Source organism: Scardinius erythrophthalmus, assembly GCF_964197995.2.
Source record: "Scardinius erythrophthalmus genome assembly, chromosome: 23".
Lineage (NCBI taxonomy): Eukaryota > Metazoa > Chordata > Actinopteri > Cypriniformes > Leuciscidae > Scardinius > Scardinius erythrophthalmus.
The window spans coordinates 13,376,330-13,395,029 of NC_138243.1; the positions used below are offsets into that span (position 1 = coordinate 13,376,330).

An 18,700-nucleotide genomic window follows, 5' to 3' on the forward strand; every position below is an offset into this window, starting at 1 on the left:
TGTGCGTAAAGAATTGTATACCATGTGATTTTTTGCACACGCCCACGACATTCATACCGCATGGTAGAACTCCTCATTCTGAGCAACTTTGATTCTAGGATCGCCACTGTCAATCGAATCGTTTGTTAAATATTAGAGATTATTTCAAAAGTATTTTGGCTCAACCTCAATAAAACCACTGCACAATTTGCAGGACTCTAGGTCAATAATGATCTTTTTTTTTTTTTACTTTGGCCTTTGGATATAGCTGGGTCATTTAGAAAATAGGCATGGCCAAGTCCACCCAAAAGCCTATCATTCCTAAAACGAAACCTCGAATCTTCACGAAAAAAGCATGCAAACTTTTTTGGAGATCGGACCATAGGTGGCGCTACAACTGTTAAAAAGCTTTAGAAACCATATATTTCCTGTGGTAAATTGCCTGTATTGGCTGTAAGTGGTCTTTTCCATCTATAAAGTGGTTACATGCTTGCTAAATAAAACATAATACATTTTTACACATGGGCTTAAAGGCCTTAAAGTGCTTGAACTTGAACACTGAAAATGTCTGCTCGCAGCTATATTTTTTATTTTACTTTTGAATGATAACTTCAGGGCTTTATTTCAGAAAATATTGATTAATCAGCATATCATGCAAGCCCTATAGTTTATACTAATATGAAAATAGTGCATCAGAATTGTAAAGGAAGATATACTAAACACTGATAACATGAAAAACGCTCCCCATCATAAATCCCGAGTGCAGGAGGGCAAAGATGATAGCTGATGAGTTTGCACTTATTAATGCATGAGTTTAAATCGGACACAGGCATCAGTGAGATGGGGGAAATCAATATATCAAGAGAGGACATGGCCTTTGGGGCCTGCCAGAAACTCCCTCTAAAATCTCAGTCTGCATGAAGTTTGAAATGCAAGATACAAGAACAAGTACTGACATAGGACAGGAGGGAAATCAGAAATTGTGTGGCGCTATTTTAGATATAGACATTTTGTAACTACCGGTATGTAAAAGTCTTTAATGCCACTTTTGACCATGACTTTAACTTTATATTTGTTTAATACTTAGTGAATATAGCATTACTTCTTTAAAGAAATCTTACTAATGACAAATGTTTAACGGTAGTGTATAATGCAACGTAGCCATGAAGGACTTATTTTGTCATTTGGAAAATGCTGTGCATGTTTTTCATAGGCAATGCATTATAGTATGCATGAGGGTGAATATTATCTCAGGGGAGTGTCTCCATGTAAGTGATTAAAACTCAGCGCAGCTCTTAATTTAATGGCCTTGTTGCTGAAACAGCATTATGGTCTATGAGTATGATATATCAAACAGGGATTACTTATAGATGTCTTGAGTTCTTAGTTTTGTTTTGGTGGGGGGAACATTTTGCCTGCAATTATTTATGCAGCCTGAAAAGTATGTCTCAAGATTTAGGTGATATGTAAATGTGAGACATATATGCATATTAATATGCCTTGTATAAATCCAAAGCAAAACAGAAATGGATAGTTGTTAATAACGACAAACTTCTCAACAGGAACTTCGAGATTACTTGAGAGTTTTTATCATTATCCAATAATTCTCATCAGCATTTCACTGTGGTTCTCCGGTAATATTGTATTAATAAATCACATTTCCTGCATTCAATAAGAAGTGTCAGCATATTGCATCATGGAATGGTGCACCTACACATCTCGCTGCAGAGGAATTAATAGAAAACTGTAAATAATATAAATGAGATGCGTCTAAAACAAGGACAGATCTAGGTGAAAGAGAGCTTCAATGACTGTATGGATTTAATCCAATTAAGTTCTGAATGTGGCTGGAATAGAATAACTTCGATGTGTCAATATCTTCTTGTAAATATTGCTGACCGGATTCTAAAGTTGTATATTTGCATACAAATACATACACACATTGTGTATTTGTTGGCAAACTAAAAACATGTTTTTTTGGAAGTCGTCTCACTAGGGCTGCGTTTATTTATTTATCAAGAATTACAGTAAAATCAGTAATATTATTTGAATATATTTTAAAATGTCATTTATTTCTGTGATGCAAAGTTGAATTTTTAGCATCATTACTCCAGTCTTCAGTGTCACATGATCCTTCAGAAATCTTTCTAATAGTCTAATTTGCTGTTACGATAAGAATCATTTCTAATTATGATCAATGTTCAAAACACAATTTTTGTGAAAACCATGATAATTTTTTTTCAGGATTCTTTGATAAATAAAAAGTTCAATATAACACCATTTATTTGAAATATAAATCTTTTGTAGCATTATAAATGTCGCTTATGACCAATTGAATGCATCCTTGTTAAATAAAAGTATTAATTTCTTTAAAAAAAAATTTGAATGGTAGGTTAGGGCACTTACTAACTTTGTTTAACTCCTAACCTGACACGATCATGTAAAGTTGAAGATAAATTTTACAGCCTCATGTAATCATATTCACGAAGGCACACATTGTATTCTTCAAAGGCATACTGCCATCTGTTGGGCTCACAATACAAAGTAGAGGAAAAAAAACTGGAGTTCAGCTGGACTTTGACAACTTGGGATTCTGTTCTGGTTTCTTGCTCTGATCTATTCTGAATTTTTGCCACCTCTGGCATCTCTTTCTTTCCTGATCCAGAGTTTCATGTTTCTCATGTTTCATGCCCATTCTTCAAACACATATTATTATTTTTCCTATAAAATCAGGTAGTATTCTTTCTAGTGGTGGCCCATCTGAGGAGGCAGAGACTGAGCCTCCTCAAAAATGTATTTAAATGATTTGTTATATGTGACCCTGGACCACAAAACAAGTCACATGGGTCAATTTTTTTAAATTGAGATCTATACATCATCTGAAAGCTGAATAAATAAGCCTTGTGACTGGTTTTGTGATCCAGTGTCACATATAGTACATACATACATACATACATACACACACATACACAAACATATATATATATATATATATATATATATATATATATATATATATATATACACATACATACATACATACATACACACACATATATACACACACATATATATATATATAATATTCAAATGATGTAATATTTGTTTCCAACCGAAATGTGCTCAACAAACCTAAATGGGTAACCATAGGTTCAACTCCTAATTAAATTAGGTTTATTTAATTCTCCATGTTATAACATGTACATGGAAAATGATTGTGCTTATTTAATTCATTGCTTTTAGTGGATTATACCAAATGAGAAGTAGAGCTTCTCACTGCTCATAATCCTTTAACTTCACTAACAGTGGAAGTAAGTCCTTCCTAAATGCTGGCTCACAAAAACATTTAATGATTATAATACTCTTCTTCAGAGGTTTTAATGAGAAAGTCGTTTTAACAACCTCATACTTCATTTCACTTGCACAAAGTTTGGAGGCTGTCTGGATCGGAGTCCCAAATGTCTTGTTTCAATATGGTCCAGGGAGCCAAAAAAAAAAAAAAAAAAAAAAAAAAAAAATATATATATATATATATATATATATATAATATATACAAATGTACTTTGCCTTTATATCTTTAAATAATTTACATAACTAATACAGTAGCTTATTTTAAACGCACACAAATTGACTGCAGAAATTACATAAAGAGAGGTGAGGAGTGAATGTAGAGCCCAAAGGATTGTCTGAATATAGAAATAGAAACTTGACGACACTACGGGCTGCTAAAAAATGCTGATGGGATGGATGGTTTAAAGTGAACTGAGGTCTCAGTCCTGCAGATGTAGGCACACACTCACACTACATTGCTCACTGTCTGCACACACAAGAGATGCTCTGTCAATTATTTACACTGGACGTTGCAGCTCAGTCACATGTTGTCCTCTCATACCATCCCTGAGTGGTCTGACACAAGTTACCTATTAATAACCACACAAACCCTGCATATAACACTGACTAAAACATCTCGCAGTTATTAAAGATAATTAACTATAACATTAGAATATTCTTTATAGAGGGGCAGAAGGGGGAGAATCAGTGAAAGAAGATGAAAGCAAAATTAGAGGAGGATGGAGAGAGCGATGCTGTAAGAACAGGAAAATATGACATCAGATTGAGTGTCTAGAGAGGAAGAGTTGCTGAACAGTGTTGCCTTCAGCAGATAGATAGTTCACAGTACATAGAATATACAGTTGTAGGTTATATAGTACATACTACCATTCAAATGCTGTTTTTAAAAAAATGAATACTTTTATTCAGAGAGGTCTATGGGTGTGTCTGAAATTGCCCCCTATACCCTTAAATAGGGCATTATTTGAGAGGACAACCATTTGGAATGGTGCCCGAAACCATAGTGGACATTAGGCCATTAGTGGACTTAGGACCCAAGCAATCCGATTGGTTCAAAGCACGTTTGACTACTAGAGAATACCCATAATGCACTGAGTCACTCAACAGATTAATTCCCACGTCTGACCAGAAGAGGGCGCCGCAGCAGAATCGTTCATCCATCCATTTTCCAAACAGCTGGTACAATGTGGGTACAGCATAATATCATTCAGGTATGTATTCCTTTTTAATTGATTATTATTATATTTTTTTAAGGTTTATAGATAGTTTTCATGACAGATATCAATATAAATATTACTTTGCTAAGTTTCAAATAATTATTAAACAGCAAGCTCAAACTATACAAAAGCGGCAGCCCTTCCAGCATACTCATTGTCCGAATTCGCCCACTCGTTTTCATTAACTCCCTCATGTGAACTATATTAGGAGTAATAGGAAACAGTAAATGATGGTATAGGGGGTGATTGCAGACACAGCCTGTGCTTCACTCACTCCAGGATCACTCACTCAGAGCAGCATTTCTTTCACCACTGAGCAGGGAGCGTGGAATGGAAAACCTGGAGTGGAGCATAATATGCTGCCTTCAAGTCATGTCTGAAATGATGATATAGACCTTAGAGAAGCGAGGGTGCAGCCATCTTTAGAATATTGTCTTTGAACTTCGGTTTTTAGAGTCACATTTCTATGGCATTGCTGTCCAGGAGTAATTAGCTTTTGAAGTGGATTTACTTAATGTAAGGTTAACGAAAGTTATCATGAGGATTGTAATGTTTAAAGCAGATGTCTTAACAAATGTCAGAAGACCGGGAAGATTTTAAAACGAGCCGTTCATTCATAAATACGCAAGATCACTGTGAAAATACAGACCGGAAGACAAAAGACAACGAGCGCAGCGCTGAAAAGAGGCAGGGCTACATAAGGTCTATATGAGCTAAGTGCACATACTGTACACATCATACAAAGTCATTTCAACTGTGGGAAACTAAAATGATTTTCTTAAAGCTCAGATGTGTTTAAGTTAAAGGGATACTTCACCTCTGGAAAGATGAATGTGTATTTAAAATAGGTCATTTATGTAGAAGAAATGTGAAGAAATTTTTTAATTTGGAGCTTTCTAGACTGAGAAAAGCCAGAAAATGTATTTTTGGCTTATGTGGATAAAAGACAACAACTCCCAGAATGCACTTGCTTTGCTGCCCTAGGAGGCCACGCCTACTGGTAAGAGAGCGCAGTTGAAAACAAGGTTAGGCTACCAGTGAGTCTCCGTGACGAGTCTGCCTGGGATTTCGGGATCGCCCAAAATGTCCGGGATTCGGCTTTTGCGTTCTACAGTCGCCATTCATCATGTTTACTGTGGCGAGCAGGACGAGGCTGACGACCGCGAGAGAACGGCGTGAGGCCGGTGGCGTCATTACTGAGACGCGCCGGTCTCGCAACGGAGGTGCGGGAATTTTCTTAGCAATGTTAAAACGCACATCAACCGATCACTTGTTTAGCGTTCATGTAAACACTACATTCAGATTCACCGATCGGAATGAATTCAGTTAGATTGAAACAAGAGGTGTTCATGTAAAAAATGAATGGCGACCGCAGAAAGCAAAAGCCGAATCCCGGACATTTCGAACAATCTCGCCCGCCGGACAAGTCCGGGAAAAGGAGGATGGTAACCCCTACTACTCAGCTTTCTCCTACTATTCAGCTTTCTCCACAGAACAAGAGCCTGCTAGCTTAGCTTCCAAAGAAAGACGGCTGACTATGTGTACATTCTGTGAGTGAGATCCCACCTCCTATGGGCGGGTTGAAAACATGCGGAACAGCTCCTCCTACTGGCTGTAGTCTTTTGCCTCAGGCCAGAAAATCCTCCGATGACGCAAAATGACGATTTTTGCGTCATCGGAGGATTTTTTTCCAGACAAAAAATACATAAATGGAAATGGAAAATGAGGGTGGAAAGCATGGTAATTCGAAAATACTACAGGTTTTCTACTAACACAAAGCTTAATGCTAAATCCTGAAGTATCCCTTTAAAGAATTATGGCAGAAGCAAGTATTATACTATAGGCCTATAGTATACCTCTAAGGGCGCTTTCACACTTTTTTTTGCCTGGTCCGAACCAGAGTTCATTTTCTCCTCCTTCCCCCTTCTGGATTGTGTTCACATTATATTATCTGGGCCTGAACCGCAGTGCGTTTGCATCATCAACGCAGCAGCTGTTTACCCTGTTGCTTGGTAACGACGACACGGGAGAAGGCGCCAAACTGCATAACGTTGCTCACCTCACTTCTATATATATATTTTTTTTTAACCTTTGGTTTTGTTTTCAAAGTGCCAGCACATAAAGGCACTTGCGTCTATCCGCAGCGAATTATACTGCAAATGTTCTGAAGAACGTGGGAGTTCATTTCTGCTGAAGGCGAGCATAAATGAAATCATACATTCTCTCTGCTTGCAGTGAGTCAGTCACGCTTTTCAGGAAAGTGAATGAGACGCACACAAACACCGTTTTGTCGAATCATAGGTCATCATCAGTAGCGGTTCACTTCATTGATTTAGTACGATTGCGTTCAGCAGCGAACCGTACTGGAGTTAACATGAACCGTACCCTAGACCACCCTTTTTAATGCAGTCTCGGGTACGGTTCACAGCTGCGTATAATATGTTATGAATGCTATATTAAACATCTCCTTTGTAATTTGTTCCCTCCACTCCTCCATCTGGATATTTCCTAGTGTTATTTTCCGGGTTTGTAAGAGTCATACTTGAGCCTTGGGGCGTTGTACTGGCGATGATCCATTTGACCAGACAGCATTTCATGAGGGACTTGCGGGAGATGCGCGGCTTCTGCCACTTCCCGTCGCTCTCCTTCTGCCCGCTGGGGTCCCCATCCCGCCCGTTGGCGTCAGGCAGCAGACCTCCATCGACGCCCTTCTGTCCACCTGCCTAGAGGACAACGACAATGAGAAAACACATTAAAAAAGCCCAGATCTTAAAAGCATCTTAAGAAGGTTGGCGCAGAATACTATCTTTTTGAATGTGCTGTTGTTACAAACTTCAACGTCTGATAAAAGAGATACAGAGATAAAATAAGCAAAAATATAAACGAAAGAGTGAGGAAAGCGTCTAAGGAATAGCAGCTTTAATGAAAAATATCAAACACGCCCTAAAAAAAAAAGCACACATCAGTGAAAATTCACTTGCAGGTGCAAACTACTGGAATCCTGTGAGGGTCCTCACTTTTTTTCTTGTTTTTTATTTGCATGAAAAGACAGTAAGCTTTGCTATGAACATTTAGAGTATCGCTAAATTATTCAAGCTCCCTAAAAACAGCATCAATAAAACATCTTGGGGGACATCATTTTTGAGGGCCAGCATGTTTTGAATATTGCCAGGAAAGAGAATTCATAACACACTGAAAGAACTATAAAGAACATTTTTAATTCTTCAAAAACACACAATTTAAGCACGTACGGTAAAAGTTGTAAATGCCTACAAGCACTCATTTGCTGAGCTACACATCTGCTCTGACAGGCAGTGGTGAGTGTTACAAAATCACACCTGTAAATAAATTGCAGAGTGCCAGACTGTTTCCTTCCTTGACTGTATTTGTGTGTTTAAAGCTGTGATTTGGTTGTAAACAATGCTCGCTGTCGTGTGGGCATGTGTGTATTTGTGCTGGACTGTCATGTTGTCACCAAGAGACCTTGGCACCTGCTGCATTACTGACATGACTAGCGAGTCAGTCGAGTGTAACGTGTATGGTGAGCAATGTCAGCATAGCAGGCTCCAATTAATCTCTGGCTTGACCACTGTGACTGCTCAACCTGCTCAACCTGTCCCAAACAACCACATATGGCACCTCCAACACAAACGGTTCTCGATATCCCCACAGGAACACCAGAGTAGCAGCATTAGCGGCACTGCTGTACAAGAGAATAGAGAGCAGTGCGCTATACAAGTGATTTTAGTAAGGGTGATTCTTGCTTAATGGTTGCAGACTTATTGTTGCCTTTCTAGCAACAACTTCGCGACCTTTAATTATGTCAGGATCACTATCGTCAAAGATGATTGACAATTAACATGCAGTTTGGATGTTAGATATGGTTCTGATCTGGGCAAGAACTCCCTGTGCATCCATGCAGCCTAGCATGGATAAGAGCAGGGAGAGCAGCGATAGGTATTGCAAATAAAGCGATAGGTAGATACAAAGGTATTGCAGTGGGACAATGGGACTAATGCTATTATCAGCAAAGGTAACAAGATCACCACTCTAAGACATTAAATTCGTAAGCACAGAACACTTCTCTTCAAATGCAACAAGACTTCATTGAACTATTCTAATACAATATCTAACACATGCATTCACACAAGTTGCAGAAAGAAAGAAAGAAAGTGAGGAAATAATTAGTTTCAAGAGAGTGAAATGATGAAATCCCAAGTTTCAAGCAATATATGCACTTTATATGACCTGACCTGAATGAACCATTAATAATTGATTTAACCCTTCTATCATTTGGGCGGGGTAATAAAATGTTATATCAATGCACCAGTTTGGCTAGAATCTTGAGGTGTTGCTTTCTTTTGTTGTTTGTGTCTGATGGGGATTCCCTTCTGTGATGCCCTTGCTGAAAAGGGGTTTCCCAGGTTAGGCTAGTTGAGGACTTTTTGCATCTAGAGTGATGTCTTGTTGGAAGATGAATGGAGTGGAGGCTCGTGGCTTAAGTTTTAGGCGAGCAAAGACTATAAAGTCGTTGACTGAAGCTTTGTGCCAAAACTTAACTTCTCAACAGAAAAGAGAGACAGTTGAGAGACTCTCAACAGAAAAGAAAAGAAACCAAGTAGAAAGAAAAGAAACATAAGTGAGATGAGAGTAGTTAGATGGCTTGCATGATGTTGTTTTAGGCTCTAACCTAACCCATTTTTACCAGTCTTAACCCGTAGTCTTATCCTAATGCTTTGGTCATGTCTTGAGTGTTTAAACTAAGGCTACGTTTACACGGAAACGATGTGAAGAGAAAACGCAAAAGTGATCACTTTTTATTCTGCGTTTAGACGAGCGTTATGGGGGGGGGGGTATCTGCTTGCATACGGTGATGCAAAAGTGTGTGAAATTCAATGTAGTATGCACTCCAGGCGGCTAGGTGGCAATGTGAAGCACTGATCGGTGCCTTCACTGTCTAGCAGACTTTTGTGTTTTTACCATTTAGACGGAAACGCGACGGTGGAGCGTTTTTAAGATTTCCACTCTGGAGGGTGGTTTCACTTTTTTGCGTTTTTAAGCCCCAAAAACGCCGTCGCCATCTAAACGAAAGGCACATCTGATAAAATATTTTTACGTTTTCACCCGGGAGCGTTCTCGTGTAAACAGGGCCTCAGATGTTTGTCCAACCCTTGGTGGAGTTCTGACCAATGAGACATTGACTACGTTTACATGCAGCCAATATCCGGGTTATGGTCGGGTTAAGGTCACTATTTGGGTTTCTGAAACATTCGGAATAACCCGTTTACATGCGTGAGCAGAGAGAGTTACTTCTGTATACATGGAATTTGTAATCAGTTGGGAATATCCCGATGTAAACGGCGACGCACGGTAAGCGTCAGGACGTACGGACAACGACGCAATATGCGTCATTTCCGATTATTCTTCCTGTATCCAAAGACAACAACAACAGCAGCAGCACCCGGATAATGAATAGTTCGGGGCAGATAGCGATCGCCTTTGTTTGTGCTTTCCTTCTCGCTCCAAAAGTGTGTTGCTGTGCTGCGTCTCGCCATGTTTACCTCTACTTCTTGTTTACTTCCGGTAACACAAATCAATGTTCCTTTTGATGGGGATATGCCGATACGCGTTTACATGACCAAATATTCGGGTTAGAAAAGGGGTACCCCAGGGGTAATATCCGGGTTTTTAAAAACCGGGATATGAGCATATCCGGGTTTTTGCCGGTGTTTACATGGCCGTGCACGACCGGGGTATTGCTAATATCCCGGTTTTGAACCGGTTATTGGCTGCATGTAAACGTAGTCATTGTTTTTAGTTTAGTGTTTAGTTTAGTCTTTAGTTCATCCCGTAACAGTCCAGAGCAAAAAAATAGGGGTTTATTTTAGAGCAGCATATCCGAAAAGATTATAGAGCAACACTAGCTGTGCAGATTTCAGAGCAGCATTAGCTGAGGGTTTAGCATTATCTGAACAGGATCTAGAAGAGATGTAACAGAGAAACAACAGCAGCACTAGTTGAACAACAGATCAACTATAGGAGGAAGGTGAACCAACTCCAGGGTAAGGCTAGATGCAATTCCTCCTTAAAAACACATTTAAATAGAATGTCATGTTACATGTTGTCTATCAACAACCTACACATCCCTGTTCTGCTAATCGTTTAGCCTACATAATGTCTTCACTTTTTTGTTACAAGTTAAATTATAACGAGAGGATTTCGGCAGATCTCAGCACTGGACACAAACTCTGGCGTTTTGAGCGGTGAGGGGATTCTAACTTAAACACGTCTGATTGGCCATTGCGTTCAAGAAATCATCAGATATGTTTGTGATTGGCTACATTGCTCAACGCTGCAAAAATACGTTGAAAATAGAAAAACCTATATTAGTTTCGAAGCTCTCAGTCAAGAGCACAAACACCAAATCTGTTTATTGGTTTATGATGAGAGTATTCGCGAGAGTGCAGAATTCAGAGTTCAGCTCTCGCACTGAACAAAACTCCGGTATTTCAGCATTGCTTCTTAACGCCTCTGATTGGCCATTGCATCTCAACAGATCGTGTGTAATTGGTTATAGTGGGCAACGCTGTAAAACGCATAAAAAGTATGATGCAACATAAGCGGATCTTATGCAATCGACACTTTATTTAATTTTCATTTTCACTTTATTACTAGATTTTTAATTTTTGACCTGTGGCCCCATGGCCAGGGTAAGGCTAAAGCCCTATTCGCACGGGATAAGTATTACCTGGTGACCTCTATTCATTTGTAATGATTGCGGAGGTTGTCTGTGATCTTAATCCCGTGCGAATCGGCCATGTCTGTAATTGGTAAAGTAAAAATTCCCCCGCAAATGACCTACCATATTTCACCGAACACAGAGGTCCTGTGATGTTATCTGTGAGATATCTGATGTTAACCGCTTGTTAAAAAACCGCAACTTGATCCTACAGAATTAGTCAATTACAGGCCGATCTCGAATCTACCTTTTCTGTCAAAGATATTAGAAAAAGCAGTGTCTTCACAACTGTGTTCCTTTCTTGAAAGAAATGATATGTGCGAAGATTTCCAGTCAGGATTTAGACCGTACCATAGTACCGAGACTGCCCTCATTAGAGTCACAAATGATTTGCTCTTATCATCGTGGTTGTGTCTCTCTATTAGTGTTACTCGATCTTAGTGCTGCATTTGACACTATCGACCACAACATTCTTTTAAATAGACTCAAAAATTATGTTGGCATTAGTGGAATTGCACTAGCATGGTTTAAATCATACTTATCTAACCGTTATCAGTTTGTAGCAGTAAATAAAGAGATGTCTCATCGATCTCAAGTTCAGTATGGTGTACCACAAGGCTCAGTACTAGGACCGTTGCTGTTCACTCTGTACATGCTACCATTAGGAGATATCATTAGGAAACATGGCATTAGCTTTCACTGTTATGCTGACGATACTCAGCTCTATATTTCTTCAAAACCTAACGAAACTTACCAATTCACAAAATTAACAGAATGCATAGCTGATATAAAAAATTGGATGACTCGTAATTTCCTACTACTTAATTCTGAAAAAACAGAGATTCTAATTATTGGACAAAAAACGTCCTCACGTAATAACCTAGAATACTGTCTAACACTTGATGGCTGCTCTGTCGAGTCTTCATCGTCGGTTAGGAACCTGGGTGTGCTCTTTGATACCAGTCTTTCATTTGAAAGTCACGTGTCTAGTATCTTAAAAATATATCTAAATTATGTCATATCCTCTCATTGACAAATGCGGAACATTTAGTTCATGCGTTCATGACCTCAAGGCTAGATTATTGTAATGCTCTACTGGGTGGTTGCCCTGCACGCTTAATAAACAAACTACAGCTAGTTCAAAACGCAGCAGCTCGAGTTCTTACCAGAACCAGAAAGTATGACCATATTAGCCCCTTTCTGTCAACACTGCACTGGCTGCCTATTAAACATCGCATCAATTTTAAAATATTGCTGATGACTTACAAAGCACTAAATGGTTTAGCTCCGCAGTACTTGAGCGAGATTCTTAATGCATTATAGTCCTTCAGGTCTATTGCGATCTCAAAATTCCGGCCAGTTGACTGCTGGCGGTAGATCCTTCTCCTATTTAGCACCAAAACTTTGGAACAGTCTTCCTACTATTGTCCGGACCCGATGACAATGCAGTGCTGAAGTGCCAACTAGTCTCTCCCTATGGAGGATCCCTTTACCACTCAATTTGCGTACCTACCCCGAATTGATCAAATAAAATAAAATTCTGTATCAAAAATTATAAGGAAACAACAGTACTTTGTTTAGGCTTGGTTTGTAGGGAATTCCAAACCTGCGCACATATATTCAAACGCACATAACTATAGAACCAATTCTTAATGCGCATGTGAACGCCATCAGCGTTTCTCACAGGTTCGCGTTTTAAAGTCTGTGTAGAGAGAATGGTGTCGTCTTAGCGGCCCCAAATTTAATAACGAATGATCGTTGCGACGGAAGCGAATCAATCAAAACTAACTTTAGCTGGAAAATAACTTTATTAAAGAACCACTATAAAGCCAAAACAATCTCTGTTACCTTAAATTATACGTTTATCTCTGTAAAGCTGCTTTGACTTGACTTGACTTGACTGTGATAATATTAGTCCCGTACGAATCGGCATCTCTGTGATTTGGCGGGGTCATTTATACTTTTTTTCAAGGTTTTTGTTTCCTGTGCGCTTTTTTACCCATCTTTCACGAAGAACGGAGGCTGAGTTGGAGTGTTTTGATAGCATTTTGGGTGCTGGGTCATATCGCTATACACCATACAACTATACAATTTGCAGAAAGAAAAAGCTGAAAACCATGATTAGATGGAAATGAATGACATAGCATGCGATAAGGAACATTCTTATGTTTATGATATATCATATGCCTACAGCTAACGTTAGACCTATAATAACGACAAGACATTTACAAGCAATAGCCAATTGACACCACATCTGGGAGATAAGTCAGTAAATTTGAGTAAAATCACAGGCTTCGCTTATCCCGTGTGAATGCGCCACACGAAATTCAGATGTGGGTGGGTAATAATTTCGAAATCACACGAGGTCCCCAGATAATACTAATCCCGTGCGAATAGGGCTTAAGCCATCCTCAGCCTTACACAAGCTCTGCCTATGAGCTCAACACCTCTGAGTTTATTCTAGAGCATCACATATCCGAACAGTTTATAGAGCAACTATCAGCTAAGCAGAGCAGAAGATTGTAGAGCAGCTGTAGGATATTGATCAAAACTATACAGCAAACTATTTGAGTTGAAAATAATTAGAGCACCAATGACACCAACTTCAGTTTACAGGGTAAATAAATAAATAAATAATTACATAAACAACACTGAGCACATGAATTTCCAAAAAAAGAAAATCCATTAATATATGAGAAACCATGGTTAGGCCCTGGGGTTCAAAATGCCAAAATTGTTCTTTCTTACACTTATAAAATATGCATGTTCATAATCTTAATCCCAACAGTAACACATTTATCCAGTCCTCTTGTTCTCTGCCCACCCAATAATGTTGCCTTTGGGCTGTACTTTGGGTTTTTCTTGTGAAAGATTCTCTGAGACCAGAGTAAGAAATTTTCCTGTCTAGAATTTGGCAAAATGTTCACTGAATTATTAAAGACTACTTAGAGTTATGGTGTTTGAATTTTAAAACAGTCTGCCTGCCAGCATGAAGAGGCAGCATTACATCTGTTCAAACTGAGGCGGGCCCCCTAGTGAAAGCTACATCTCATTTTTCAGGAACCCAGAAACGAATCTCCTATTATGATCAGAGAGATGAGAATGCCATGGAGTTGACCAAGGTGAGCCAAGTTTACTTTCTATGTTGTTTGTGTATGTGACACATTTTGACATTCCATCAATACAATACTTGCTTTAAAGGGCACCTATTATGCCCCTTTTTAGAAGATGTAATTTTGGTCTTGGGTGTCCCCAGAATGTATTTGTGAAGTTTCAGCACAAAATACCCCACAGTTAATTTATTATAACCATTTGAAAATGTCATTTTTGGGGCCTGTTTTAAAAAGAGCTGTTTTGGCGTCTACCACTTTAAATGTAAATGAGCTGCATATCCCCGCCTTGCTGCTGGACCTAGATGATGAAGAGACTCCGGCACAGAATAAACACGAATGAGAATGGACTAAACGTCTCGGAATGGTTTTTTGATACATTTATGTACTTACAAAGTTTTAGTCGCGTCCCCTTTGCCATTATGGATGTGCAACACACACACACACACACACACACACACACACACACACACACAAGAACTGTGATAACGTTCGCGCAATTTTTTGAAACTACACACACACACACACACACTACTGTGATAACGTTTCCTAAGTACAAACGATTTATTTATTTATTTATTTCTTAAGGGGAGGGAGATAGACGTTTATATAGCATACTGTCTATGGAGATAGAGCAGACCTTAATTTATTTACATTTATAAATGCTGCAAAGAAATGCCTACGTGACATTGTTTGTTGAGACATCCTATGACGACGACAATAAATAGCTTTAGACGCATTTGTTGTTGAACTGGCTGACATCGATTGAAATGACTATTTGCTCAAAAATCATAAAATACACTTACTTCTTCTGGAGGTGACGTTGGATCGCGAACAGTAGGCAACGATCCACACTTGAGGATTAACTTTAACCCTCGTTCACTAAACAGTCAGTCAGAAAATGATTCTTGTATTTAGGAAGTTTAAGTGGTGCCTTTTCTTCATAAATAAAATCCATCCGCTGCGTTTCCAGTGGCTCTGATGTCAGTGAAGACTAGTATGTCCATTCTTACATCCCACAACAGAACACCTACACTTCTTAGGAGACATTACCGGCTGTTGTTGAAAGAATGGAGGATGCAGATCACCGAGGGCGGGGTCTATGCCAAAACCAGATGTCAATCAAGCTGCGTCGGTGGGGCTAAGCTCATTTCTACGTCACAATGAGGAAAATCTAGAACAGCTCGTTCTGAGACAGTGCTTATGATTTATTGAGATAGTAAAAAAACTACTGGGTGGATTTTTATCATTCTAGGGTGGTTTTGCTCACACACTGCCAACACACATTTATGTTCAAACACCATGTAAAAGTGAATTTTGCATAATAGGTGCCCTTTAAATAACTGATAATGGTCTAAACAAATCTAGCTCATTTTTAAAAACATGTTTTGTGTGTTGCAATTGCAGTATACAAATATTTCAAACTGTAAATATACCTCAGGTTTTTCATTTCGACCATCTTTCACAGTAAATATAGAAAATATAACTCACACCAAATACTGGTTACTGTGTTTTAGGAGAACAAACTCCTCAGCTTTAAACTATCACAAAAAGTCAATCGCACATGACAATATCAAGCAACAGTTATGAACACACTGTTCCTATGCCAGTGATTACATAAGCCATCACTGATGTTGTTTTTTCTTTTTTTTCTTTTTATCTTGCACATCTGTTTAAGTGGATAAAGTATTTATCTGTAACTATAAATATCACTATAATGGGGAAATGCAATAATGTAAAATATTAAAATAAAATGTGGGTAGAATTGCACAGAATTCCTTTACAGTCATTTAGAAATTTGGTATAGATATTGAAATATTTATTTTTGTCCCTTTTCCCCCGTTTCATCCAAAAGCTCTTATATTACGTTAGGCAAAGGATGTGAAGGGCATGATATCAAATTCCTGACACAGGCTGTTCTAAAGTAGCCTAAAAAAGGCACAGTGTTACATAATAATCAGATTACTGGTTATAAAAGTCTCTATCCAACAAACTTTGTAGATGAAAATGGCTTAGGGCTCCTCTCAAGACAATTTAGGCTAATTGTCTTCCAACACACACACACACACACACACACACACACACACACACACACACACACACACACACACACACACACGGTTTTACCATCTTTTTGGGGACTCTCCGTAGACGTTATGGTCTTTATACTGTACTCTGTATATTCTGTCCCCTAAACCCATCACAGAAAATGTTCTGCCTTTTTTTTTTTACATAAAAAACAAACAAAAGAAAAACAAACAAATATAATTTAGTAAGTTTATTAATCAATTTCCCTCATGATCTCAGGTTTTACTATCCTTGTGGGTACATTTGGTCCCCAAAATGTAATATAAACCTGCACACACACACACACACACACACACACACACACACAGGCACACACTGCAGTCTCCACTGCTTGGTATGAATAACCAGCCTTTAGAAATTCTTACAAAGTCTGATTGAAGACCATGTTAGAGAGCATGGCATTGATAGAAAGTTAAATAGGAAACAAACAACCTTCAAATTTTTTTATCTTTATGTAACACTTACATGAGCAATACATTAGACATGTAATCTAATTGACTGTAGAAAAATTAATTGTCATTTGGAAATATGCGGATTGAATTAAAGTTTCTAAACACTTCAAAGTGAAAGGCATAGAAAGATAAATAGATAGTAGGGTCAAGTTCTTTGCAATCAAAAACCGTTTACCAGAACACGTTTATTTCTACGTCGAGCCTTCCTCTCAGGTAAGTTACAGCATCTTACCTGCATGTTGTTCAGGTTGTCTGTTTTGAGGACTAAATGAATGAATGAATGTGCACGAATCCTCAGATGTTCACGCGCGCTCTCATTTACTATCTGTATTGATGGCTATATGTGAAAAAAGAACTGCTCGACCTCTAGTGACAGAGAGGATGGGACACGAGAGAGAGAGAGAGAGAGAGAGAGAGAGAGAGAGAGAGAGAGAGAGAGAGAGAGAGAGAGAGAGAGAGATGAACGGTGGAAAAGCTCGTCACAGATTGTCTTTTCAGTCATTCGTTAAATTCAACGTGATATATCTGGGTTCCCCGGATTCACACACAGGCTATTTCAAATGATGTTGTAGTTTTAGAATTGCTAAAAATAAAAACAAGCTATTTAGTTGAATGTTGCTATTTAGTCCCTACACTTTTTTAAAGAAAATAATTTATTCATTTATTCTAGTTTGTTCAATATAGGGTATTGGTTTAGTGATTAGTATATTTATTTATTTATTATTATTTTACGTTTTAAAAATATGATATAACGAGTTTGACGACCATCTTGGATGTTTTCCTGATTTTCTCAGTGACCTAGCATGCTAGCATATCCCAAAAAAAAAGTTAATTTGAGGAAAAACAAGTCAAAAACTGCAAAAGGCAAATTTTGTTTTCATGATCATACAGGAATGACGATTTAATCACAATATACGAGCAAGACCATTATAAACTTACCCGTTCAGTCACTCTTGTCCGTGTTTTGGCTTTCCTGTCAGATTCGGTCAAACACAATGATTCATTCAAAACGAAACAAGTGAGCGAGTCACTGAATCATTCATTCAACCGATTCGTTCAAGCACGCAAATTCCTTTAGGAACGTTACTGTGTGTGTTGCTCGGAGACGGTTTTCCATTTCAGCTAGTGTCTCTGCTAACAAGCCTATGAGTTGAGGCAGGTGTGTTTGATTATTGATGGATACAACAACTGCCAGGGCTATGGATAATTTATGCCATTGTGCTTTGAATTTAAAAGGGTCAGGCCTACATGGATTTTTTACATTTATTTTAATGTGTTCCTTTAGATTCACTTAATGTTAGTTAATAAAGACTTAATAAAGAATGATTAACGTTTTATATACCCAGCCAGAAGATATACCGAATATTTCAAACTTTTTATAAACAGTTGAATACTTCTGATTCTTCTTTGTGCCATCAGATACACATCTTTTCTTGAACAATTTCATTTTCCTAAAATGAATGAGGGTTATATTATGATATGCTTAATTGCCCCATGTCACTTGAAGAATTGAAATGTTCCCTGGACTCTATGCCAAAGAACTAGTGAAGAAGTATAAGTGATGGAATCCCTCCTGAGTAAATTCCCGTGATCTGGGATATAGTGGCGCCACTTATTCTAAATTCATTTAATTTTGCGGTTGAAAATGGAGCCCTAGACAGGGACCAAAATACAGCTAACTCTTTTACCTAAAGATAAAGACCCCGTGGAATGCGCTAGTTATCATCCTATTAGTTTAATCACCATTGATGCGAAACGTTTTGC

At 38.4% G+C, this 18,700-nt stretch overlaps 1 protein-coding gene across 2 annotated transcripts in view; it reads right to left on the reverse strand.

The window, feature by feature from the left end:
• The window catches only part of kcnip3b (Kv channel interacting protein 3b, calsenilin), a 35,325-nt gene extending 17,269 nt beyond the window's left edge, over window positions 1-18,056 (reverse strand). Inside the window, exons 1-2 of one of the 2 annotated variants that reach the window (XM_081354569.1) lie at window positions 17,876-18,056; window positions 7,090-7,270 (exon numbers count right to left, since the gene is read on the reverse strand). In XM_081354569.1, the coding sequence (XP_081210695.1) occupies window positions 7,090-7,144 (55 nt within the window). In that variant the 5' untranslated portion in view covers window positions 7,145-7,270; window positions 17,876-18,056. Of the gene's footprint in view, window positions 1-7,089; window positions 7,271-17,168; window positions 17,464-17,875 lie in introns of those variants that run through there. The other variant, XM_081354568.1, reaches the window with a different exon arrangement.
• Window positions 18,057-18,700: the final 644 nt, after the last annotated feature.